This window comes from Hemicordylus capensis, chromosome 2 (assembly GCF_027244095.1).
Source record: "Hemicordylus capensis ecotype Gifberg chromosome 2, rHemCap1.1.pri, whole genome shotgun sequence".
Taxonomy (NCBI): domain Eukaryota; kingdom Metazoa; phylum Chordata; class Lepidosauria; order Squamata; family Cordylidae; genus Hemicordylus; species Hemicordylus capensis.
The window spans coordinates 168,056,922-168,082,179 of record NC_069658.1 but is presented as its reverse complement, the minus strand read 5'-3'; the positions used below and the strand labels follow the sequence as shown (position 1 = coordinate 168,082,179).

At 44.8% G+C, this 25,258-nt stretch overlaps 1 protein-coding gene across 3 annotated transcripts in view; it reads right to left on the bottom strand.

Annotated features, from left to right (window-relative positions):
• Positions 1–25,258, bottom strand: part of VANGL1 (VANGL planar cell polarity protein 1) — a 61,965-nt gene that overhangs the window by 8,186 nt on the left and 28,521 nt on the right. For all 3 annotated transcript variants that reach the window (XM_053289984.1, XM_053289985.1, XM_053289983.1), the window contains 3 exons: positions 14,786–14,919; positions 10,834–10,966; positions 1,959–2,193 (listed from right to left, as the gene is read on the bottom strand). In XM_053289984.1, coding sequence (XP_053145959.1) covers positions 1,959–2,193; positions 10,834–10,966; positions 14,786–14,919 — 502 coding nt within the window. The remainder of the gene's footprint in view (positions 1–1,958; positions 2,194–10,833; positions 10,967–14,785; positions 14,920–25,258) is intronic.

The window sequence follows — 25,258 nt, the reverse complement described above, 5'->3', positions numbered from 1 at the left end:
TCCCTGTGACAAATACAGAGATTCCACGTAGTTGTTAGTTTCTCAGGTTCCCTTTCCAGGCCCCTCTGTTATCTGCCATGAACAAATGAGGGAGAAACACTGTATTTAAAACCCCTATTACAGCACCCCTCAAGGCCAGGCCTGAGGCCATTTTTTCCATACCAGGTTCATACAGTCAGCAGCATAAGTTCTTTGCAAGCCCTCTTTCTGCCAAAGAACCCCAATCCTTGACCTGCAGAACCTTTCTGACTGAAAACAAAAGATTACTCCCCGTTCAGTGTTTTGGCAGCCAAGTCCTTCAGCTCACATACCTGGAAGAACAAGTTTCACTTTCAGGTGCTTGCTTGATACCACTTATATTTTATTTGATGAAAACTGTGGGGTGGGGCAAGCAAACTCTGCCAGCAAACCTGATGCCAAGCTTGTTTCACACTCTCACACTTGGAAGAAGAGCAGAGTGAATGCACTGCATGCATGCACATAACTCCCTGGAAAGACTCATGGCTGAGGCTTATCAGCTGGACTAATGAACTGTAAACTCAGGTCTGGTTGTAAAAGGATGGCTATTTCACTGTGTGCTCAAAGGGAAGTGGAAAGACAACATTAAGTTGGAAAACAGAATTGCTACTGGAGACCTTTTGTTCCCGAAGTGGTTCTCTGTGCAAATACACACAGAGGAATGCACCTAACAGCAGAGTCTTCTGGAAAGCTCTAGCATGAGGAGGTGCTTCCCTGTGTGTAGATGGCACCATGCAACGAGGTGAGGGGCAGCGAATAACACAGAGACAGAAGGCAGCAGGCGGGGCGGGGGGGGGTTGAAGGGTGTCAAATGCATTGCACTGTTTAGTCATGCTTAAACCTTCTGTTCTGAAAGCTTGGTTCTGAAGGCAGCACACAGGGATGCTCCCTGGAAAGGGTGAGGGGAGGCAGAAATATACAGTTCCACGGGCAGCTTTGCAGCATAGCCCTTGCTCTCTCATAGCCGCTCTGGGAAGAGCAGAAGGCTCGAAGTTCCCTCCCTGACAGCATCTCCAAGATAGGGCTGAGAGAGATTCCTGCCTGCAACCTTGGAGAAGCCGCTGCCAGTCTGTGAAGACAATAATGAGCTAGATGGACCAAGGGCCTGACTCGGAATAAGGCAGCTTCCTATGTTCCTATTTACCTGCTTCCCTAGAAAGAAGGCATGTGTGCCAGCAAACATGGGTACTGGACTCCTTTGCACAGCGTGACTCCAAGAATGCTGCTTTCTGCTATATCCTAACTTCCTCGAAAGAAGAACAAAGAACTACTCTCTCACTGGAAAGCCCAAACAGTCGGACAGCTGTTTGTGGGGCTCTCTTTTGCCCAGGAAGGCTGGATGGCAAAAAGTCCCACCTGCAGCAATCCTACAAAGCAAGAAGCCCTTCCCAAAACACAGCCCTATTTAACAGAGATAGAATGCAAAACAAGGGAAAGCCCAATTAGCTTTGTAGTGTGCAAAGGAGAAGCGTGCTCATGTTGGCTACCCTTTGGAGTTCCCTCCTGGTTTGTTTAGAAATATACCCACAGGGGTACGGGGTCGGAGAGCATCATCCACAGTGTAAACGTGGGAAGGGGAGGTGTCTCAGGCTGGTAGGGTAGGAAGTCACTCCTTAACATTTAATGTGCAAGGCTGCTATAATTTTTTGTGCGCAGGCACACATGCACATCTCCAAGCAGACTGGGGCTCATTTACAGGATTGTGCAAACTTGGTGTTAAAAAAGTTAGAATGTTCTCCACCAAGAAAAGGAGAAATCTGCAAGCTGTCTAAGTTCTACAAACAAGAGGGCTGGAGAAAAACAAATAGCTGTCATTTTTACTACTTTGCACAGTTTATCCTAGGTTTGTTTGCCACAGGGAGGGGTAAGGACCTGTGAAGGGCACAAAACAAACTGGATAAACCTGAGATTCCCATTGTGGCAAACATCATGTGCATTACCTTTGGTGTCATGCTGTTGGCAATGCAGAAAGCCAGGTGCTGCAGAATATTCTCCATTGTGTGGTAGTGCTGTTGCCGGGTCGTGCGGAGGTACTTCTGTAATGCTCTTGCCATGGATGGGAAGATAGCTTGAGCTGCCTCTCGAGGATCCATCACCTCCCCGGGGGCCTTCTGCTGCTCCTCTGCCTCTAGGCGCTTAATGTGGGTGAAAGCTTCTTCGACCGCTACCACAAGCCTGCACACCGAAGAACCAGAAGAGGCATCACACCCAGACAAACTGAACTAATGCACGAGCTTCAGTATTCACATGTATTTTCTGAATACAGCACTGCCACAACAGGGGCCGCCTATCCACAGCAGCACTTAATCTATAATACTGATAGCCAGCCCCACCTAAAGGTTTGGACAACATATTAAAATGCACTGCTCGTGTCTTTTCTTCCTCACAACAACCCTGTGCGGTATACAAGCCACTATTATTTCTACAAAGAACTGATACAGCTAGAATCAAACTTGCCTAGCAAAGCTTTTAGTGTAGGTTTCCCAAATCCAATATTCTGTTGGGCTACACAGAACTGTGATGTGATGGGGTGCAGCGGCATTGGCTTGCTTTCCAAAGCCCCTAGCACTGCCAACTGACAAGAATTCTCCGATATGTACAGGAAGGGAGTGCCACAACAGGGGGCCATTACAGAGGAGGCAAAGCTGCTCCCAGTACCTGCCCAACATCTCAGCTCATGGCGGGCCAGGGAGCAGGGTCTCGGTGGGAGATGCCCGTGACTCGGCTAGTCCTTTAGGTAGCTTGGTCCCAGATTGTCCAAGACTTTTCACATTCTTATACATCACATATATAATAATTTAGGTTCACTATTAGTGTCAGTATTACCTTAACGTTGGCCAGCATCTCTCAAGCAAGAGTGTCTGTGGGAATGTCTGTGCTGAGTGGGTGGGGCCGTCCGTCTCTGGCCTACTTTTGTTGCTGCTCTAGTCGGGGGTAGTTTTAAGGCCGAGTTGAAACAATTAAGCAATAAGGTTGGCGGGGGGGAGGGTGGCAGTGATGCTCCTTCTGGCAGCTGCCCCCCACCCCAATCCCTGTCAGCATGAGGCTACCTCGACAGGTGGGGGTGGCTGCCTGGAAGAATGCCACCTCCACTGAGGTCTACCACCCCCACCCCCCAATCAGGTTGCCATCTGCAAATGGAGTGGCCCTATTTGGGGACAATTCTAGGAGGTACATAGCCCAACTGTATGCAGGGTGAGGCATAGATCAGGTGATGGAAAGCTAGAATTCTTGGCAGGGGCGGCGTGGGGAGAGGGCCAGCACCTTTAAAATAGGTTAGGTGTGAAGGTCTGCTGAGAGGCCTAAGTTCACTGCTGCCTGAAGTGAGAAAGGGAAATAATCAAGGAACGTGGCAACAGTTTCTCTGAGGTATTTCAGGTCAAGTGGCCTGTGGTACTGTCACGAGAAGAAGAGTAAAGGCAGCCTTGGGCATTCCCCCCTGCATTCATCCCAATGAGTTCTAAAAACAAACAGAAAATATGTATGGCTTTGGGACAAAAATTCACACTGAGCAGCAGATCCTGAATTTCTCGTCCATCACCTCTGTTGGAGGGGACTGTAACTATGGTGGGCCCCCTTCCCTTGCACTCCAGGCAGGTTTCCTCAAGTGGTTTTGTATTCAGCTACCTAAGTCCACATTGCGGCAACCTTTGCTAACCAGCCCTGGTTTCATGCAGCTGAGCAAACAAACTTGGTCCAATTCCTTGCAAGTGCAAGAGAAAGTCTGCAGGCTACAGCAAACAGAACAGGGAGAAGGAAGAAGAGAGCAAATTTTAAAAGAAAGACTGTGATAATGTAAAACATCCTGTTCACACAGAACTGGAAAGATAGGACCACACCAAGACTTCTGAATCTGATCTCTGATCTCCCATCTCTTTTAACACCTTTCCAAAGCAGACAGAGGTGATACTGGGAAGTGGATTGTGATGGCAGCACCAAGGCAGGGGGGTTTAAGTCTTTTCCCACTGCACCATTTTCACATCCTGAATTACCCCCATCCCCAGCTGCCATTTGCCCAGTTAGGAAAAACTGTGTGTTCAGCATCTCATTCAACTTGGTCTTCAGGTTGCTACAAATTCTTTTCATTCCTAGAAACCCAGCAGAGGAACAAAGTCAGAAGCAATTCTTTTGCCAGCCTGACAACAAGTTTTAGAGACAGCAGGAAGTTCCATTTCAACCCAAAGGAAAATAGCAAGCAATTCTCTAGGATCTCCTTTCAGTTCAGCCTTTGATTTACCATGGTCTAGCTACTGGTCAGAACTGCTCTATCTAGGCCAGGAGTTCCTAACCTGTGGTACTCCAGATGTTGCTCAACTACAACTCCCACCACCCCCAGCCACAATAAACTGTAGCTGTGGATGATGAGAGTTGTAGTTCAGCAACATCTGGAGTACCACAGGCTGGGAACCCCTGACCTAAAATACATCTCGGTATCAACGGAACAAACTCTCTTGGAAGCAGCCTCTTTATCTGAAGTCAACAAAATGCACACAAGTTCAGCCTATTGCCAGGCAGAAGGAACCGTGCATGTTTAAAGAAGGAGCAACTACTTAATAGGCCTGACATGGGATGTCAACAGCTGATAATGAGTAGGCAACAAGTAGCATTGAAGCAGCAGGGTGGAGGAACAATGTGGGTCTCTCCCCCTTCCCCATGCAGAACTAGGCCCTACCCATGAACACACAGAGGCCCAGTCCTTATGGTTAAACGGTCCTTATGGTTAAACAAGACCTTAACTGAAAAGAGCTTCTGAGGAATCACTTGCTGTTTTATTGGTTTCTCTCCAAGCAGAACTTTCTATCATCTACAATAGTTATCTATAAATGCTGCCCAGCTGTCAAAAAAGTTGGTCCCAGCTTTGTTCCTCTTGCAGGGAACTCAAGTGCCACTCCAGCTGAATATATAAATCAAGGCACAGAGATAAACCAGAGACAGATTAGAAACCTCTGGCTCAAAACTTTCTAGCCCTGCTAGTTGATGATAGTATCTTTACAAGAAAAAGAAAAAACAAATGATAAGAGCACCAGACTGCAGATAGATTTAGGAGACAGTGGCTTACAGAAGAAGGATGCACCCAGCCCCGTTCCCCCTGGGCACTAATGCTGAACTTTAGGTCTCTGGAACTAAAATGTAGCACTAATCCCTCAGGTAATCCACCTCCTCTACTAAAGACCTCCCTACTCTAGAATCCCTAACCTTTTTCTCTTCCCTCAGCAGACATGCAACTGGTTGTTGTTTGTAAATAAGTTGTTTTTAAATAAGTATCTTTCTGTGATAGCTGGTCTTGTGGTAAGGTAAAGGTAAAGTTGCCGTCAAGTCGATTTTTACTCCTGGCGCCCACAGAGCTCTGTGGTTTTCGTTTGGTAGAATACAGGATGGGTTTACCATTGCCTCCTCCCACGCAGTATGAGATGATGCCTTTCAGCATCTTCCTATATCGCTGCTACCTGATATAGTACCAGTGGGGATTCAAACTGGCAACCTTCTGCTTGTTAGTCAACTGCGCCACTTAAGGTGACAGCAAGCATGAATAGTCCCCTTTGCTAAGTAGCATCCACCCTGGTTTGCATTTGAATGGGAGACTACATGCATGAGCACTGCAAGATATTCCCCTTAGGGGATGGGGCTGTTCTGAGAAGAGCTTCTACAAGCTTGCGTGCATAAGATTCTAAGTTCCCTCCCTGACATCTCCAAGAGAGGGCTGAGAGAGATTTCTGCTTGTAACCTTGGAGAAGCCGCTGCCTGTTTGAGTAGACAACACTGAGCTAGATGGACCAATGGCCTGACTTGGTATAAGGCAGCTGCCTATGTTCCTAACTTTGCCATCAGGTTTTTGAGTGGTATGGATCTCTGGGAAGATTTAGCCTTTATGGAATCTGGCTTTGGCAATAGCATGATTTCATTTGTTGAGCATCTATAGATAAGAAGACAGAATGAGAGAATTGCAAAGGACCTTGGAGGTTTTCAAGTCCAATCCCTGCTCAGTGCAGGAATCTGCTACAGCACCCCCACCCCCAGCCTCCATTTGAGAACCTCCAGCGAAGGAGAGCCGACCACCGCAGGAGGCAGACTGCTCCACTACTGAACAGCTCTTACTGTTCAGAAATTCCTCCTAGTGTCTAGCCTGAATCTGCTTCCTTGCAATTTCAGCCCCCTGGCTCTAAAGCAAGACCAAGTCCATTCTACATGACAGTCCTTCAGATATGTTAAGAACATGAAGCTATTGTGGTATCCTACAATGCCGCTATCCTATCCTGTTTTGTGGGGGAACTGTAGGTATAATGTGGACGAATCATACAGTTGAACTGGGACAATGGCTACTGGTGGTCATGAATTATGAACACCAAGACTTTTGATTGATTGATTAAGTGCCGTCAAGTCGGTGTCAACTCTTAGCGACCACATAGATAGATTCTTTCCAGGATGATCAGCTTGGCTTTTAAGGTCTCTCAGTGGTGCATTCACTGCTGTCGTAATCGAGTCCATCCACCTTGCTGCGGGTCGTCCTCTTCTCTTTCCTTCAACTTTCCCCAGCATTATGGACTTTTTTAGGGATCTGGGTTTTCACATAATGTGTCAAAAGTATGATAGTTTGAGCCCGGCCATTTGTGCCTTGAGTGAAAATTCTGGATTTATTTGTTCCACGATCCATTTGTTCATTTTCCTGGCTGTCCATGGTATTCTCAAAAGTCTTCTCCAGCACCAAAGTCCAAAAGCATCAATGCTTTTTCTATCTTGCTTCTTCAAATTCCAGCTTTCGCATCCATAGAGTGTCACAGGGAAAACCATTGTCCAAACGATTCTAATCTTTGTAGGTATAGACATGTCACAGCATCGAAATATCCTTTCCAAGACCTTCATTGCAACCCTACCAAGTGTGAGTCTGAGGAGTATTTCTTGACTGCTGGTACCTTTACTGTTGATGGTCGATCCCAAAAGGCAGAAGCTATCCACCACTTCAATGTCTTCAATATTCCCCTGGAGCCCCTGGTGGCGCAGTGGTAAAACTGCTGCCCTGTAACCAGAAGGTTACAAGTTCAATCCTGACCAGGGGCTCAAGGTTGACTCAGCCTTCCATCCTTCCGAGGTCGGTAAAATGAGTACCCAGAATGTTGGGGGCAATATGCTAAATCATTGTAAACTGCTTAGAGAGCTCCGGCTATAAAGCAGTATATAAATGTAAGTGCTATTGCTATTGCTAATATCAATTCTGAAACTGACCCATTGTCATTAGTTTAGTCTAAGACTAGTAGTTTTTATATAAACCAAGCCTAGTAGAGCTTTTATATAAACTTATTTCTTTCTGATATAACACTTATGTCTCGCACTCAGTAGTAAAATTCTGTATGGTCTATATGGTAAAATCCGCTCATGGTGTGTCAGAAAAGGTCAATTTTAATCATCCCTCCTTTTTCTTTCTTTTAAATTTTTTTTTAACCTACACTTTTAAATCTCAATCTTCTATGTAACAGATTCTACGTGTATGTGTTTATATTGATATCTACCCTCAAGGTTTCTTTTTTTTAATCTGTATTGTGTAATGATTAAAGATCACAATAAACTGAACTGTACTGGACTAGTAGCTGCCATCAGCCAGCTACTGTTTAAACACTGTTTAACAGGTATGTCTTACTTCTGGAGTGTTCAAAGTGCTTCAAACATATTCTCCTGCAGTCATTACAAGCAGGGCCGGATTAAGCTACTGCGGGGCCTGAAGCATAAAGGGGCCCTAAATTTTAAAAAATGCACATAAATATTAAAACAAATTATTTACTTGCATAGTAAAGTAATTCAATTTTTTCATTTGCTGTATTTTGGAGTATGAGAGACCAAGCCACAAACTCACACTACAACAGTGAACATTTATATACTGTTTTCCAATCAAAATTCTCAAAGTGGTTTACATAGAAAAATAAAGAGTGGATAGATGATTCTCTGTATCCAAAGGGCTCACACTCTAAAAAGAAAAATGTGGTAGGCACCAGCAACAACCACTGGACAGATGCTGTGCTGGGCCTTCTCTTAAAAAAGCACATTTAGCAGGAAAGGGATATTTATTGGAAGCCGGGCGTCTGGGGCCCTAAAAAATGTGGGGCCCGTAGCAAATGCTACATTTGCTACTACATTAATCCGCCATAGCTTACAAGGATGTGTCAGGTAGGTTGGCGTTATCTCCATACTGCAGTTGAGGCAAAGAGAGATTGTGTCTTGCCTAAGACTATCTAGCAGAGAGTTCATGACAGAGGGGAGTTCTGAACCAGAAACCTTTCGATTTCTATCTCAGCCACTTTACTACACAAGTTCTTAGATAACTATTTTCATTTTTCATCTAAGCCTCTGAAGAGTTTTTGTTCTGGAGAACAGTCACTTGCAACTCATGCTTTTCTGCTAAAAAAAAAATCCTGTGAAAATATTCTGGATTTGATTCAGCCAAAGTTCAGCACCTCTAAGACCTACGGGGTCAACAAAAACATTAACCATCTAGTGAATATGTAACTTAGAAGTGCTGGACTTTAGTTAGATAGTACCATCTAGATTTTGGGGGGGGGGAGGGGAAGGAAGCTAAATTCTGCAGGCACCTCAATTTGTGACCTGAATATTCTAGGCAAATTAAAGGCGTGTGTAGATGTTTGACTGATATGTTTTGGGCTGCAGAAAATGCCATTTTTTGGTTATGGGAATTTCAGGGCCCCTCACAAGAGTGGGAGGTGCTGGTGAGCAACTTGCTAAATACAGTCGGGGTGGGGCACTAAGCAGGTCACATATCAGAGGACTTAGTATGAAGGCAGAGCTGTACAACTTGTGACTCATCAAGTCAAATGTAGCCCACAAGGGAACGATAAACCCTCTTTTTTCTGAGTTCCTGGGACTGCAACATAGAGTGTAGGGATTATTATTAAGCACTTGGCAGCATACAATACATGGCTAGTGGGCTGAGTTTCATTTAGGAGGTCACAAGTTGTGCTGTCTTGTGAGTTAGATCACTGCTTCATGTAGCCCAGTATACTTTTCTAGGTCTGTACTTTGGTGCAGCTGAAGCCAAATAATCTGCACCATCCCTTTGGCACTGTCACTTGCTTTCTTGAAGCACTTGAAAGGCCTACTCCCCAGCATTTTTCATGCACACCTCCCACCCACCACACTCCATACACGACCTCAGCCATCACTGGGGCAGTATGGGACTCTTCTTCCCATAAAGGAGGGTCCCTCATATCAGAAGTGCACAGTACTGTGTGGAAACAGGCACACTGTGAGCAGCTGCCTCTGTGTGGTAACTGAGGGGGTGGGTGCAGATTATTTGGCTTCAGTCTTGCTGAAGTTCAGGCCTACAAGCTACTATGAATGGCAGAATTCTCCAAGGCCTCAGACAGAGGTCTCTCCCAGCCCTGCTACCTGAGATGCTGGGGAGTGAAATGATACATGTGCAAAGCTCTCTCACTAAGCCACAATCCCACCCGAGCTGTACTGGTGCTGGCAAACAAGTTCCCCAAGAAAAATTCTGAGACTTTGGAAGGACAGCATTCATGTAGCTCAGTGGAAGAGCATCTGCTTTGCAGGATTAATCCCCGACATCTCCAGGCAGGGCTGGGAAACACCCCTGCCTGGAAATTTGGAGAGCCACTGCCAGTCAGTTTAGTAGAAAATAATGATCTAGATAGGCTAATGGTCTTGTACAAGACAGTACAAGACAGCTTCTTATATTTTAGGAGAGGAGAGCTGGTTTTGTGGTAGCAAGCATGAATTGTCCCCTTTGCTAAGCAAGGGACACCTTGGTTTGCATTTGGATGGGAGACTACATGTGAGTGCTGGAAGATATTCCATTAGGGGATGGGGCCACAGCTCAGTGGAAGCGTATCTGCATGCTTAATAAAGAAGGTCCCAGGTTCACTCCCTGGCATTTTCAGGTAGGGTTGGGAGAGCCAGCCTTGGAGAGCCACTGCCAGTCAGTGTAGAAAATACTGAGCTAGATGAACCAATGATCTGACCTGGTATAAGGCAAGGCAGCTTCCTATGTTCCTATCCAGTCCATCTTGACTGCCTAAAGCACCTACCAGTTTCCTCTGCCTCTGTCATGGACTCTCAGGAAAGGGAAGAAAGATGAGTTAAACAGGCCTTGGATGGGCCCTGGAATCCTAATGATTTTTGCACCAATAGTCTTGGGCAACAAAAAAGGTTGAATGAGTGAGTGAGTGAGAGAAAGCAGTCCATTCCTGAAACAACTGCTAAATTCCATGAAGCAGCCTAACATGACAAAACTAGAGAATTCAGGGAAGTGTCACCCAACAGAGCAGAACAAGGGACTAACTAACAAGGGACAAAGAGGGTGCCCATTTCGATTACAAGAGTCAAAAGGTGAAGGAACAACCTGTCCCACTTTCTCCAGTGCAACTAGAAACCAACTCTTCTGCTATGCCTAACCCAGTCCCATCTCTCCATCCTCCTCTTCCAGCATTCACACATATGGCCCATCAGAAACAGCCTGAAGCAGCTGTGAGGTCAGGCTGCCAGGAAAGCCTTCCTTTTTTGCCCAGGCCCAGGGGAGCTCAGATGGATGCTGTCACTTGTCAAGCCAGCCAGTTGAGCGGTAGGGAGCAGAGCCAGGCACTCAGACACCTCTCTGAACTTTCCTATGACCTCTTGCTTGAAACCAGGCTCTCTCATTTCTCTTCTCCACTTCAAGGTATGGCTTATACCAAATGGGATGCAGGTGGGAGTAGAGAGAGTGTGGCTGGTAAGCCCTCCTCTCTCCTTGGACATTCCAGGTTAAGGAAGAGCTGTGTCCCCTCCTGGGATTGGACTATGAGAAGTTCTTACCTTGCTCGCCGCTTTCTGACCCTTCGCTCATGGTCTGCCTCTTCATAATACAGCTCGTTGTGACTGGAGTCTCTGCGGTGAGCTGCAGCAGCAATCATGGCCCTGGACTGTCCAGCAGCATTGTTATCTGGCCCTTCAAGGAGAAGCGGAACAGAAAGGCTCAGGGTTAGGGAAGGGAAGGGTTTGTTTATTGCTTAAAAAATTGAATCACCACTGCCAAACTGCCAACAAGGTACAATGCCCTCTGCTTGCATTGCACATGTCCCTAAGCCGATCCCCACTGCAAATATTCCCTTGGGGTGTGGCTGCAAAGTGAAGGGGCAGTTTTCCTGATGAACCAAATCAGCCACAGGAAAGGTATGAAGGGAAGAAGCCTAGCTGTAGCTAAGATGCACATAAATGATAATTCTACAGAATTATAAATAACTACGCAAAACCATGTTGAGCCATTATACAGGCGGAGGACACACGCACAGACACACACAGCCCACCAAAGATGCTACTTACCATCTGCTAAATACATTTTCAGTTTGGCCACAAGGGCAGCTGGGACACAAGGCAATTCAGCAACGAGACAAAGAGGGAGCATGAAAGGAGATGGGGGGGGATGGGGAGGGAGATTCGAAGGGGAGGGGGGAAAAGACAACACAGAAAATAAGAACATCAAGAGACATGAGACGACAGACAAAAACAAAACACTGACAAGCACAATAAAATAAAAGTTCTCAATCAGAACAAGATAGGTTTTAGACAGAAATAGGTACTTAAAAAAAAAAAAAAGCCCCTACCAGAAGAGCAGAACATATGAAGCAGCTGCCTCGTACAGTCAGCTGACTGGTCTGTCTGGTCCAGTCCTATCTACTCCAACTGGCAGTGACGCATCAAGGCTCTCTCAGCCTTGAGATCCAAAAACTGTTGGATAGCTGGAGATGCCAGGAACTGAACCTAGGATCTTCTGTATGCAAAGCATTGCTGAACTACACCCTCCCTCCACTAGGAGTGGAAATCAATATTGTACTCTTTGCCCCTTCCCCCATGGAGAAATACAGAGGGGAACCTTTATGGTGGGATGCAAAATCACTTCAATTCTGCATTTAATGTCTGGCACTTTGGAGGATTTAGGCAGACCTACTGCCGAAAAGCTACTGGGAGAAGGAACAAGAGTCTATCTGATGCAGTGAATAAAACGAAACTAAAACAATAAAATAAAATTTTAAGTCTGTACACTTAATCCACGTGACAGTTTTGAAATCTGATCTGCGCTCAGCAGGTTTTAGCCATACTCTACATTCATGGTCATTTATGAGGCAACATTTTCTCCACAAAGAAATACACATTGTGGTCCACTGGGATGAAAAGGCCACACTAATTTTGCAGGAAAAAACCCTTAAGCAAGGTTGGAGTCTGTCCATTGGAGAATCTTGCTGGCACTCTCGGGAGGACTAGGTTTTTTTCTGCAAAATACCCCTGGGTGACATCCAGACTAGTCTTGCACTAGCTTAAATGCTGTTGTGCTGCTATAAGTATGAAGCACAATCACTGAGTGAAAGAATTTACTTTCATTCCAGATTAGATGTTCCCTAGTGCAACCTGTTCTACAACCTTATATACGTGCAAATGATGAATTCCTTGTACAACACGCGTTCAGGTGGTTCCTGTTCTGCTAGTAGTAGCACAACTGTGAAGAGCAGAGTAACCACAAGAAGTCCTTCCGAGAGTGCCAGTGTGGATGCTGGCCCCTAAGTTCTTTGCCTGCAAGTATTACTCTGTAGAGAAAAACTATGATGCTGCAATTGGATTTGAGTTCACGTCATGTTGGCAGATTTTGCAGGCCTGGTACAGACCTTCAGGAGACCATGTTAAGCAATGGGCTGACCAGCCCAAGTCCTCTTGCTTCTTATTTGCGTAAAGGAAGGTAGATATTCACTCAATTGGCTAGTTTAAATGCCAACTCTTTCTCAAAACCTACACAGAGCACAAATGCACAGTTAGAGCTAGAATTGAACTGGTTGCATGCTTTCTCCACTTTTATCCAACTCAAAGCACAAAGCTGGGAATTAAGAACAGCAGTTCTAAAGCTGTGTCCCAAAATACCAGAGACTGAAGTGCTGTGCAGACTAGACAAAATTATGAAAAAATTTACATGCACACCTTACATATTTTTCAAAAGATAAACAACCACCCCTTTAGAATTTGCAGGCTGCCCTCAGGTATGTCATTCTGGCAGAAACTGAAACAACAGAGGGAAAGAGATGGACCCTATGGGATAGCAGGGCAACATAGGAAAATGGCTTAAATGTGCTTTTCAGCATTGAAGCCCTCTGCTGATCATTGCTTTGGGCATGATGTTTAAAAAGGTGGCCCTCGTTATCCACGGGGGTTCTGTTCCTGCCAATTTTGGTGGATAACGAGACCTTGAAGCAATGGGAATTGGGTGGTTAGGTTTCTGGAGGTGGAAAAAGGGCAGAAATAATTGAAATAAAGTGCCATACCGTGCTCTGCAGGACTCCAGCTGTCCAGCAATGACCCACCCCCACCCCATTTCAGCCAATTGCCTGTGAAAAATCATGGGAATTGTTTTATAAAAACCAAAATGGCTCTGCTTAGCAAAATGGTGGCCGGAAATGACTTCGGAGGTAATTTCTAGCCATCCTGAAACTGTGGATAGGCAAATGTGAAGTGAAACCACGGGTGTCGGGACTGCGGAAGACGAGGGCCACCTGTAGGGGGTTGCGGGAAAGGCAATTACTTTTTGGCCCCATATTTATAGAGCTAAACCAGACAACAGGGGTGGTCGTGTCCGTTGTTCATTAAGGGAGGTTTTAACATCAAAATAAGTGCTCAGTTTGATGGCTGAAACCTTCAAGGCCAGAATTGGGGGACTGTCATTGCTGGGCATCTACCAAGGGCCCAGGCCTCTCTCAGAGGGAACCACTGCTTATCCCTGCCATCACCTAACATCTCTGTGCCCGTAATCTTTGTGCAGTGGTGATGGAGTGACTCTCTTGGGACCCACCCAGGGGGGCGGGGGCTGCTTGAAACTTGAGAGCCTGACCTGCTTCTAAGAATCTGTGGCCTACCTCCTTTTTCCTCCAAGCCGAGCTCTGACACCAGAAACAGGAGAAAAGTGCCTGAAGCACCTGAGGTAAGGTGGGAGAGAGTTCAGTTCCCTACCTCTGGGTGCCCCCTTTTTAATGTTAAAATTAGACGCACATTCCTCTTTATAGGAAAACAGGGAAGACAGATGAACATCAAACACTGTTGTCTTATCACATCTAGTTTAGCTCTCAACTTAAGTAGAACTCGTAAGGAGGAAGAGGAGCGCAACACCCCTATGGGAGGGTGAGGAAAGGAGGGATATCAACGTTCTAGCAGGGGGAGGGGAGAAGGAATTCTCTATGATAATTCTGTGGCTTCAAGTGCAGTTGCAACCATGTAAGTTACAGTTGTGAGTTTTTGTGACAAAGGCTTCCCAAGAGTTCCATCTGCCCTCACACTGCTGCTCAGAGGAAGGGTGATCCTACTTTTCTGAAAAAGGATTCTGTGTGACTTGGATAAATCCAGCAGGTGAGGTTCACCCATCATGAAACCAGAGATGAGAAAAATGATCCCGTTGAATTTCTTTGTCACACAACTCTTAAAAGATCCTTAATCAAAAAAGGAGTTGGCAATTTTAGTCCTGATCAAAATGAGTTTCTTCTCTGCCCCGATTCTGGCCTATCTTTGGGGGGCTTAGTTATACATGGTCCATGCTGTCAGGTGCTTTCACTCTGTGTCTATCAATCACAATGCCGTATCTCAGAATGCAGGTTCCTAACAGGCTTTTCTGGACAGGGAAAGGTGGACCAGGGCCTGACTGCCCTGTACTCTAAGGAGAAGGCAGCAAAGAAGAGGAAGGAAACTTCCCAAAGGCTTGCAAACATTCCCACCAGCTTCTTTTCCCTCAGCCTACCATCGACATTGTAGACCTTCAGGCCTGCCATGTGCTTCGCTGCACGTGCCTTGGAAGCTGTTAGTAACATTGGGTTGTAGACAGCAAAGTCTCTGTAGTAATTTTCCAAAATGACTAAAGCAGCCCGCTGGATACTGGAGAGAGAAGTGAGAAGAAACACATATCTTGAAGTAGTTATCACATTATTTGGGAACAATTTTCACGGTCTTTTGCGGGCACATTAGGCTGCAAGACCCCTTTTATTTAAACAGTAGCCACACGAAGCTCAAGTAGCTGCATGCACTGCAATACCAAACACACACACACATAAAAGGACCTCTGAGCTGCCTTTAGCTTAGTCATTCATTCTGCCTGAGGTGCCTCCATGGGGCCCAGCAATCTCTCACCAAACACTGGCTCAGTGTAAGATTTAGGCTTCTTCTGACAAATGTCAATAACACACTTTCCTTACAATTCCAATACTATTAGGTGCTGAGTGACCATTGAAGAGGAGCACCCATCTGCTGGACGTCTCATAACCCCCTTGAACACTTCAGCCATTTTTTGCCCAGCTAACAAGCAAGCAGCTTGCAAACAGGGGAAGGGTTGTACTTTAAAAAGCAAATACCACCACTTATAGATGCAGAACAAGGCGGCTCCTCTTGCTTTTGCCTCTTCCAGTTCAAACAACTGCTCCAACTGTGACCTCTCTAGACTTTTCATTTGTTATTTTTATTCAGTTTCTGTGCCCTTATTTCCCCCTTTAATAGGCTGAACTCAGAGGATGACGCCTCAAACACACAACACCCAGCTTTCTCATGCTTTTACTACCACACCCCTCCCAATTTTGGAAAGCTTTTCTTACGGTTGATCCAGGCTAGAAGGTAGGTTAGGATTAAACTAAATGAAACAGCAGGAGATCCATAATCAGATATCAGGTTGCATTTTAAAACAACTCGTTTAAAGATGTGTAAGGAGAATAAGGCCAGGGCTTTTAGTATATGCCACTTCCCCAATCTAAGCCAAGCTTTCCAAGAAGCTGCTATTTGCCGTGCAGGGGGAAACACACAGAGATATTGTATATGTTTGTCGTCCAGAGGCAAACAGAGGAGAAGGCAAGTTAGATAAGGAAAAGGGAATCGAGGGAAGAGTTAGTCTCCCCTTTCCCAATTTTACCCCCACCCCCAGCTTGCTTTTAAGTTAAAAACAAAACAAAACTGCAGGAGACTCAATAAAGACTGGCTGCCACTTGATCTAGTTTGTCTCCTAGTTTTCTTCTAAGGCCTGTTTTTGACTTGTTTTCTGCTCATTTAAAGAAGAGAAAGCTGAAATCATGCAAGGAAGGGCAGGCCTTAATCACACAGGCGGCACCAACAAGGGAAAAAAAAAAGGGGGGGGTCACAATGATTTGCAGAATGAGCACATGCTTGAAACAGGCCCCTGAGGCTGCACTGCTAAATGTTCCTGCCCACATCAAGGAGAAGCACCACCCTTTGTAGCTCAGCTATACAGCCATAAAGTAATGGGAACCACCACCAACCCAACCGAACACACCCTGCCCTTCCCATACAGGCCATCAGTTATTCAAGTAAACATTCCAAAGTGAGAACAAAGAATGGAAAGCATGACAAGGAGAGAAGAAATCTTCAAAGGGGGTTCAAATGATAATGAATGAGCCTGCAAGAGGACTGGACAAACTTTGCTCCAAAGTTATCTGGCTGGTGACCACATATGGTTTGATTTGCATTGCTGCTCTGCTGCTAGTTCCAGAGAACTGCAGGTCCCTCTCTTTGTTTCAACTACACTAAATTCTGCTGATAAGAGCATGTAGTGCCAATGACTCTAGCTTATTGGATGAAGTTTCGGGGCAGGGTGAAAAAAAGTAGCATTTTTCTCTTTCAGGTAGTTGAGGATGTAAGGCTGGCACAAACAGACGTTTGTGTCATCAAGTAATCTTGAATGTTTTAAATCATTCTTTTAATAGTAGGTTTATTGTGTTTTTATGATATTTACTGTTATGAACCACCTAGAGCCTCGGAGTCGGGCAGTATATCTATCAATCAATCAATCAATCAATCAAAAAACCAACCAACCAATAAAACAAAAACAAACTGAGTGACAAATACCCCAGCAACAAAAGGACTCAGCTCCAACCAACTCACTGTTTTAGGACTGTTACATGTTCCCCAGCTTGGAGACTTGTGGTGGGGTTTATTATATTTATAACATTTGCTTTATGGAATGGAAATGGAAACAAGAAGAATCAGGGTGGAGTGGGAGGAGCTAACTTGCCTGCCTCTCTAGAGTCCAAATTCAAACAAACTGCTATCTGGTTTCGAGCTGTTTTTCTGGCCCCTCCAGCTAGCTGGAGGGTATTGCCTTCCAAGGGCTGGAGAGTGCTTCCAGACTATCAGGAAAACATCTCCAGCTGGTAAAGAATATTAAAGGTTCTTTTGTGAAGCCTCTGGATAGTCATATGCTGCCCATTCACAGTAAGAATCATTCGCAGCAATTAAGGTGGCTAAACTCACAGCACTATGTATACATGGTTATATGAAAACCAGGCTTGCTGATCTATTAACTTTTGGATTATTTTAAAAAGTGTTTTCGCAGCAGTCAAAAAATCTCACAGTGACATTGCAACAGCTTGCTTCTACCTTGTCTACATGACTACAGTGCTAGGCTAGCAGAGAGTTATGCATCAGCATTTCCTTTCTGTGGATGAAACCTCTGATGCTTCTGTGGTGAAATCAGCAAAAGGGTCATGTCAGAGCATGATGGGGCAGGCTAGGCGGCAGCTACAGTACTGCATGCTGTACCATCCAAAACAGTATCAGGCATCTAAAGTTCTACAAAGCCTCATGCGCACACACATTCAAAACAAACACTCAATAAGATCATTTTTTTCTTCATTTCTTTAACTGCCACTCCCTTGCTCCCCCCCCCCCCGGTTGCCATTAGAAGTGCAGGGGGCAAGTATTCTTGGAAACCAGCTACAAAATGCAATTCCAGTCATTCTTCCAAATAGCTTGGAAGAAAATCCAGAACATCTGGAGATTCAAAGGATAGAAGAGTGCCGTTTTCAGAGTAATAACACACATATGTTAAGCTACATAAAGAGACACAGTGAATTCAGCAAGGGATGAGTTTTAAGGATCTTTGGGTAGTAGAGACAGCTGCTATTTGACTGCAGTCACATAGCAGGAAGGAAGCCATGGAAAGAAGACCAGCCCCTGCTCCTGCCATCGCCATAATGGGAGAAACATTTGCCAAATTCCTCCTAAACATGCAACCACAGAATACAGAGATGCCATCAATGGACCAGTAACTGACTACTACTCTTTTCTGTGCACATCCAAGGGCTCTTCAGAGGATCTTAGGAACATACGAAACTGCCATATACTGAGTCAGACCATTAGTCTATCTAGCTCAGTATTGTATTCACAGACTGGCAGCGGCTTCTCCAAGGTTGCAGGCAGGAATCTCTCTCAGCCCTATCTTGGAGAAGCCAGGGAGGGAACTTGAAACCTTGTGCTCTTCCCAGAGTGGCTTCATCCCCTGAGGGGAATATCTTGCAGTGTTCACACATCAAGTCTCCCTTTCCTATGCAACCAGGGCAGACCCTGCTTAGCTAAGGGGACAAGTCATGCTTGCTACCACTAGACCAGCTCTCCTCTCCTTATGTATGAAGGACAAGACTATAGCTGCCAGCAATATCCCCAATCTTCCCATGTCCTGTTAAATGCATAAAAGGAGGCCTCTCTGCACATTCCTTCTCATGTGCCGGTGCCTGGGAACTCTGATGGTGCAGGATTCCTGAGCACATGGAACCTGTAAATGCAGAGATGCCCTATTCATGTTTGGCCAAATGCACAGGTGTTTGAGGCAGGGCTGGTGGGTGTGGCCTGCTTTCTCTCTACGTGCCTGATGTATGCATAGCATACAGCTTCAGTATCTGTATGCACCCACAGTCCTTCTTGTTAAAAAGCAGGTATATCCCAATATACATTTGTGGGGTGAGGAGCTGAGATGGCCATTATTCTTTACAAGAATATTGTTAAGATGCAAGAGCCTTTTTTAAGTCTTCAAAACGGACAGCAAATTATGCCTGGAGTACTGGTCACCAAGTTACACTGTTGACACATGAGTCAAGAATGATCATACTCAGGACAAGGAGCTCAAAAGTAGAAGCTGATCACAAGGGTCATACTTTTCACAGTAAACATACAGCTTGTGAAATGTTAAGGGTCTATGAAGGCATTTTGAAACATATGTTGACAACAATGGACATAAAAATGGTTGCAAATAATCCTTCTTAACAGGATCTGTTAAGAAGAAAGCAAAAGACTTTGCCACAGGACTGCTGTTAGTGTTGTAGCAGACTAATGTGACCACCCCTCTGGAAGTTACTACTGCTCAAAGTTACTTTTGCGCAGTCATGTCTTTTGAGCCAGTTGAGCATAATAGTTAGTCCCGAACCAATTCCTCAATTTTAAGAAAGTGTCTGGTAGCCACAAAGCTTGCTCTGGCTTTGGGCTGCCTGCAAGTGGGCAGTCAGCATATCCAAGACTCTGGCAGCCAGACCACCAGCTGTCCCAAGTCAAATGTCATTGCAAATAGCCTTCACAACCCCCCAACTGCCAATGCTGAAACAAAAGGTAAAGTGTGCCATCGAGTCGGTGTCCTGGTGACCACAGAGCCCTGTGGTTGTCTTTGGTACAAAACAGAAGGGGTTTACCACTGCCATCTCCCGCGCAGTATGAGAGGATGCCTTTCAGCATCTTCCTATATCGCTGCTGTCCGATATAGGTGTTTCCCATAGTCTGGGAAACATACCAGCAGGGATTTGAATCAGCAACCTCTGGCCTGCTAGTCAAGTCATTTCCCCTGAAGCAAAGCCTTCCTTTATTTGAAGATCAGAATCAAATAAAAGAAGGACAGAAGAAGCAGGAAAAGTACCAAAGTGGAAAGTTAACAGCTGACTCACATGAAATGCTTAACTGAAAAGCAGACTCTTTAGTCAACGTACCTAACAAATTAGGATAAGGAAAAAGGTCAACAGCATCACATTTTTTCTTCTTCGTGAGTGGTGGACAGCCCTCCAGGAATGCTTAGGAGGGAAATTTCTTTCAACTCCATCTGAAATATTGTAGCAAGATTACTACCAATGATAGGACCATGAGTGCCGGTTGTGGACATATTTTCTCATGTACTTAAGAAAATTATAACACTGATGTACTATTTCTTTACCAGTGACAGAAAAGTACCTTTAGCCACAGACATGTTTATCCAAATACTGAGCATGCTGTTAGAAGGGATAGAAAATTATTTCAATTACTAAGTATGATATTTCAAATATCATATATTTCAGCAAAGATCCTACACAGAAAGGGAAGAATCATTAGAATTCCTAGATGCCTGGGAGTTTTTGGATCCTGGCTATGACCCTGGAGTAAAATGTTCAACATCCAGCCTGATGAAGCATTCAGGACTACATAGGAAGCTCCCTAGTCAGACCATTTGTCTGTCTAGCTCAGTATTGTCTACATAGACTGGCAGCGGCTTCTCCAAGGTTGCAGGCACGAGTCTCTCTCAGCCTTATCTTGGAGATGCCAAGGAGGCAACTTGAAACCTTCTGTTCTTCCCAGAGTGGCTCCATCCCCTGAGGGGAATATCTTACAGTGCTCACATGTAGTCTCCCATTCAAAAGCAAACCAGGGTGATCCTGCTTAGCAAAGGGGTCAATTCATGCTTGCCACCACAAGATCAGCTATCCTCCTCTAAGTACCTGAACGCTTGCTGTTCACAACTCTATAATTTTAGTTGGTCCCAAGACAGATATTACCAGACCCTGCCTGTTGGATTCCACCCCCGCCCCCCATGGACCAACATGGCTACTTACGTTTTGCTCAAACAAGGGATAACTCACTGGGTAAACAAAGAAAGACCTGCTTAAGTTCTATTTGGCTTGAAGTATGCTATGGTAAATTCAGGCATGTTATATTTACAAGTAAACCACAAGTTTGGGAAATGGTGGCTGACTTTCTGACCAAGGCAGCACCAGAGTTTCCAGTGAAGCACTGGTGCTACACGGGTGTGCTGGTGGGTTTTTTAAATCAACGTAGCACATGCACCCACAGCGGGGGTGGTAGAATTTTTGCCAATCTTCCTTGCTGTCAGAAGCACTCCCTGAAACCCAAAAGTGAGCCAGTGTGGTGTAGTGCTTAGAGTGCTGGACTAGGACCAGGGAGACCCAAGTTCAAATCCCCATTCCGCCATGACACTTGCTGGGTGACTCTGGGCCAGTCACTTCTCTCTTAGCCTAACCTACTCCACAGGGTAGTTGTGAGGAGAAACTTAAGCATGTAGTACACCACTCTGGGCTCCTTGGAGGAAGAGTGGGATATAAAATGTAAATTAAATAATAATAATAATAATAATAATAATAATAATAATAAAAAATGTAAATTAATAAATAATTTGTAAATTAAATTACAAAAATGTAAATTAATTAATAATAATAATAAATAATAATAATCATCGACATAGCAATACCAGGAGATAGCAGAATAGAAGAAAAAGAAATAGAAAAAATCACCAAATACAAAGATCTTCAAATTGAAATTGAAAGCCTGTGGCAGAAAAAGACCCAAATAATCCCAGTGGTAATTGGCGCCCTGGGTGCAGTTCCAAAAGACCTTGAAGAGCACCTCAACACCATAGGGGCCACAGAAATCACCATCAGCCAATTACAAAAAGCAGCTTTACTGGGAACAGCCTATATTCTGCGACGATATCTATAACAACTGACAATAAAATTCAGCCATCCCAGGTCCTTGGGAAGGACTCGATGTCTGAATAAAACAAACTAGTCAATAACACCTGTCTGACTGTGTAAACAAGCAATTAATATTAATAATAATAATAATAATAATAATAATAATAATAATAATAATAGGAGGTCCCCAAGGGGTCACGCAGTCCTCACGGGCCTGTTTCCGGGGAAAGGGGAGTTCAGCAACCCCTACTCTGCACACATGCTAACAGTGAGTTGCGTTAGTTTGCAGTGAAGCAGCCAGAACTTTGTGAGAACGCTGGTGCTTCCTTCGTCAGGATATCAATCAATACCCACAGTAACTGTAATTAGCAATGTTTTTATATTAGTACTAAAGATCCTAACTTTTGGGGAGCTGAAGCTTGTAGATGGACAGATATTATTAGAATAGCTTTCCTAATAAAAGAGGAAAAAAATCTCTCCAGTGTTCCCTCTAAGGCATGTGCACGAACACAAGTATTTTGATGTCAGTTCAGTTAACTTTAGATCCTGCTCAGATCAAGGTCAAATCAGGAAGGCCCCACTCTGAATGCACGTGTGCACACACACTGCCATGATAATGCTGCCCAGAACAAAACTCATTACGAAACACTGCTCAGCTCTGCCTCAAATCAAGGAAAATCAAAGTCACCATTATCTACCTCTTGTCTCATCCCCCAAATCTTGATACCTCTAGAAAAAACAAGATCCATCATCATTAATTATGCGTATATTAGATTTCTATGCTGCCTAACCCAAATGGTTTTCGGCGATTCACATGCATTAAAATATATATATACAGTGGACCCTCGACTTACGAACTACTCGACATCCGATGTTTTCGAATTACGAACGACAAAAATGGCCGCACGCTTACGAATTTTTCGAGCTACGAACGGAAACCGTTGGCGGTTTAGATGTGGTTTCCTCGACTTACGAATTTTTAGATGCAGCTTACTCGACTTACGAATTTTTTTAGACCTCCGTGGGTGCGCTTTTCGACTTACGAAATTTTCGACCTCTGAACGTGCATTCGGAACAGATTAACTTCGTAAGTCGAGGGACCACTGTATAAAATAACCCACCAAAACTATAAGCATTAAAACAACGTAAAACCATGTTAAAATCACTGATAGCCAGGCTAAAAAAAAAGTGTCCTTAGGGCTCTTTTAAAGGTTGCTAATGATCTTAAGCTTCAGATATCTAGGGAGCACATTCCACAGTCCATCATGACAAAGAAAACCAGTAGGCCTGCAATCCTACAGTCCTACAAAGAATTCAGTGAGACTTATTGCTAAGTAAACATGCACAAGTCAGGAAAAAAGTCACATGGGCAGACTTCACACATCACACTGAAAGCCGTGCTTATCCTTATGGCAAGCCAATATGACATCTTGTCCGAGTTCCATTATCCTCTGCACAGGCTGAGCTCTGAAAATTCCATGTTGCAGAATGCCAAACCAAAAGCAGAAGAAAAACCATCTTGCTAATCATGTACAGAACCTATGAGCAATACCTGTAAATATAGGAACCTGAAGTTGGAGAAAGTTCACGAGGAGTGCAGCCTCCTGACTCCACGCCTTGATACTAGGCAGGTGGATAGGTCAAATTATTAAGCCACCATCTTAGGACGTATACCGTGGCCTTGTGATAAAGCAGGCCTGCACAACATAAGCCCCAGGGGCTGGATCTGGCCCGCAGGGACTATTTTACTGGCCCCCAGGTAGGAATATCCTGCAGCAACACAGGAACTGGAAACTGTCTTACAGCGCCATCCTATTATGCAGGCTTACTCAGAAATATGTTCCATGGTGTACTCAGTGAGGCTTAGTCCCATGTAAGCTTGCCTAGGGTTGCAGCAGGAAAGCAATGGCAATTTAGGGAGAGGAGAGGACTTTGCATTTGGGGCAGGCATGCACTCCAGAGGCCACACTAACTGAGCAGGGAAAAGACCTACTTTCCGGCAACTATCCTTGGTTAAAACTATGGGCCCCTTAATGCGGGAATAGATCCACAAGTAATAACATTTTTAATATGTAGTAATGTGCTAAAAATTGACTTCAGCCCCCGCATGCCAAGTTGTGGTTGGTTCTGGCCCACGAGGGCATCTGAGTTGTGCAGCCCTGTGACAAATCGCTTTGGGCTTGGACCGAGGACAGCTGGATTCAAATGCCTGCCCAGCCCTGACTCTCACTGGGTCACCCTCAGCGCATCACTTGCTTTCAGTCTAGCATCCCCTCACAGGGTTGTTGTGAGGATAAAAAAGGTAAGAACTCCTTGTATGATGCCCTGAGTTACTCGGAAGAAGGGATGAGACTACAAAGAGAATCAACAAAAAACCTTCGTAGAAAAGAATTTGAATTCCTGGCCAGCAAAATAATCCTCGGCCTCAGGTTCCGCAATAAAGGAGTATTTCTGGAAAAGAGCTTTGCATGCAAGTTAAAGGGTCAAAAACATCTTCAAAGAAAGAACAAGCCAAGAAGGAAAAAACAATAAGCTCGTTCCCTGTGACTGGGATTCCCAGATGCTGTTGACTACAACTCCCAGCATCCCCAGCTGCAATAGCCTTCTGGGAATCCTGGTTACAGGGAACACTGGCACAGAGTTCCCTAATCTGAGAGCTCCCTTTCTGCTACTTCTTTCTGTGAGGTCAGAGAAAGGAACAGAGTGGGAAGGTGCTGGCTCTGCTTCCTCACCCCATGTGCGGAACACGACGGCACATGGGTAGGGTATTGTTATTTATTAGTAGAATTATGAAGTGGGCATTATCATGTCCACTTTGCAGTGGAGGGCATGGGCAGGCTGAGAGCAAGTGGCTTCTCTAAGGTCACAAACCGAAGCCGTGAAAGAGTCAGCGTTCAAAACAGGGGCCTTCTGATCTGTGGATTTCCTCAGTCTCTTTAGGCTACTCTGCCACACCTGCTTTCATTGCAAGTATTATGCTCAATATTTGAAAAAAATTGAACAGGCAAGTATCTGTACACGAAAAAGGCTAAATCTCAACTTACAAAAGCAAATGAATTACATTCTATGGATGCCCTGAAGAGATCTCTACTAAGAAGAGGGACAGTACAGGTCTAAACTGAAAAAGCCATGAAACTACTAACCTTTTTGAGGAGGATAAAAAGGCACATTCTGCTATTTTTAGATCGTGTACACAGCTGGATAAACTCACCCAGCAATAAGAGCTCTCTTCTTTCCAGCTTTAAAGCATTTCTGCACTAAGTGGGCTCGTTAAATATGCCTCTGCAAGCACCACTGGCAATCTTAATTCTCCACATAAACCGTTTTTATAGCAAAGGAATGAAATTATATTTGACTGAAACCCTGCACTGATTTAGCTTGAACTCCTGGGAAGCACAAGAATAAAGAACCGGCACCTCATCACAGAAGCACCAGAAAGCAGAGGAGTTGCAATACACAAAAAAGCTTTGCAAAGTCTGTCTGTGGGAGCCTGAGAGTCTTGGAGGTGACAGGCCAAAACTGTACCTGGGCTGCCTTCCCCTTTGCCTGTAAAGGAGGGGGGTCTAATGGCTTTTCTACCACCAGAGACTCATCATTTAACAGCAGCAGCAGCAGCAGCAGCAGGGAACCAGCTGAGATTACTCATCGCAGTCATTTTATATCCAGATTGGCTACCAATTAAGTTAAGGTTCTACAATTTACTTTATTGCTTTACT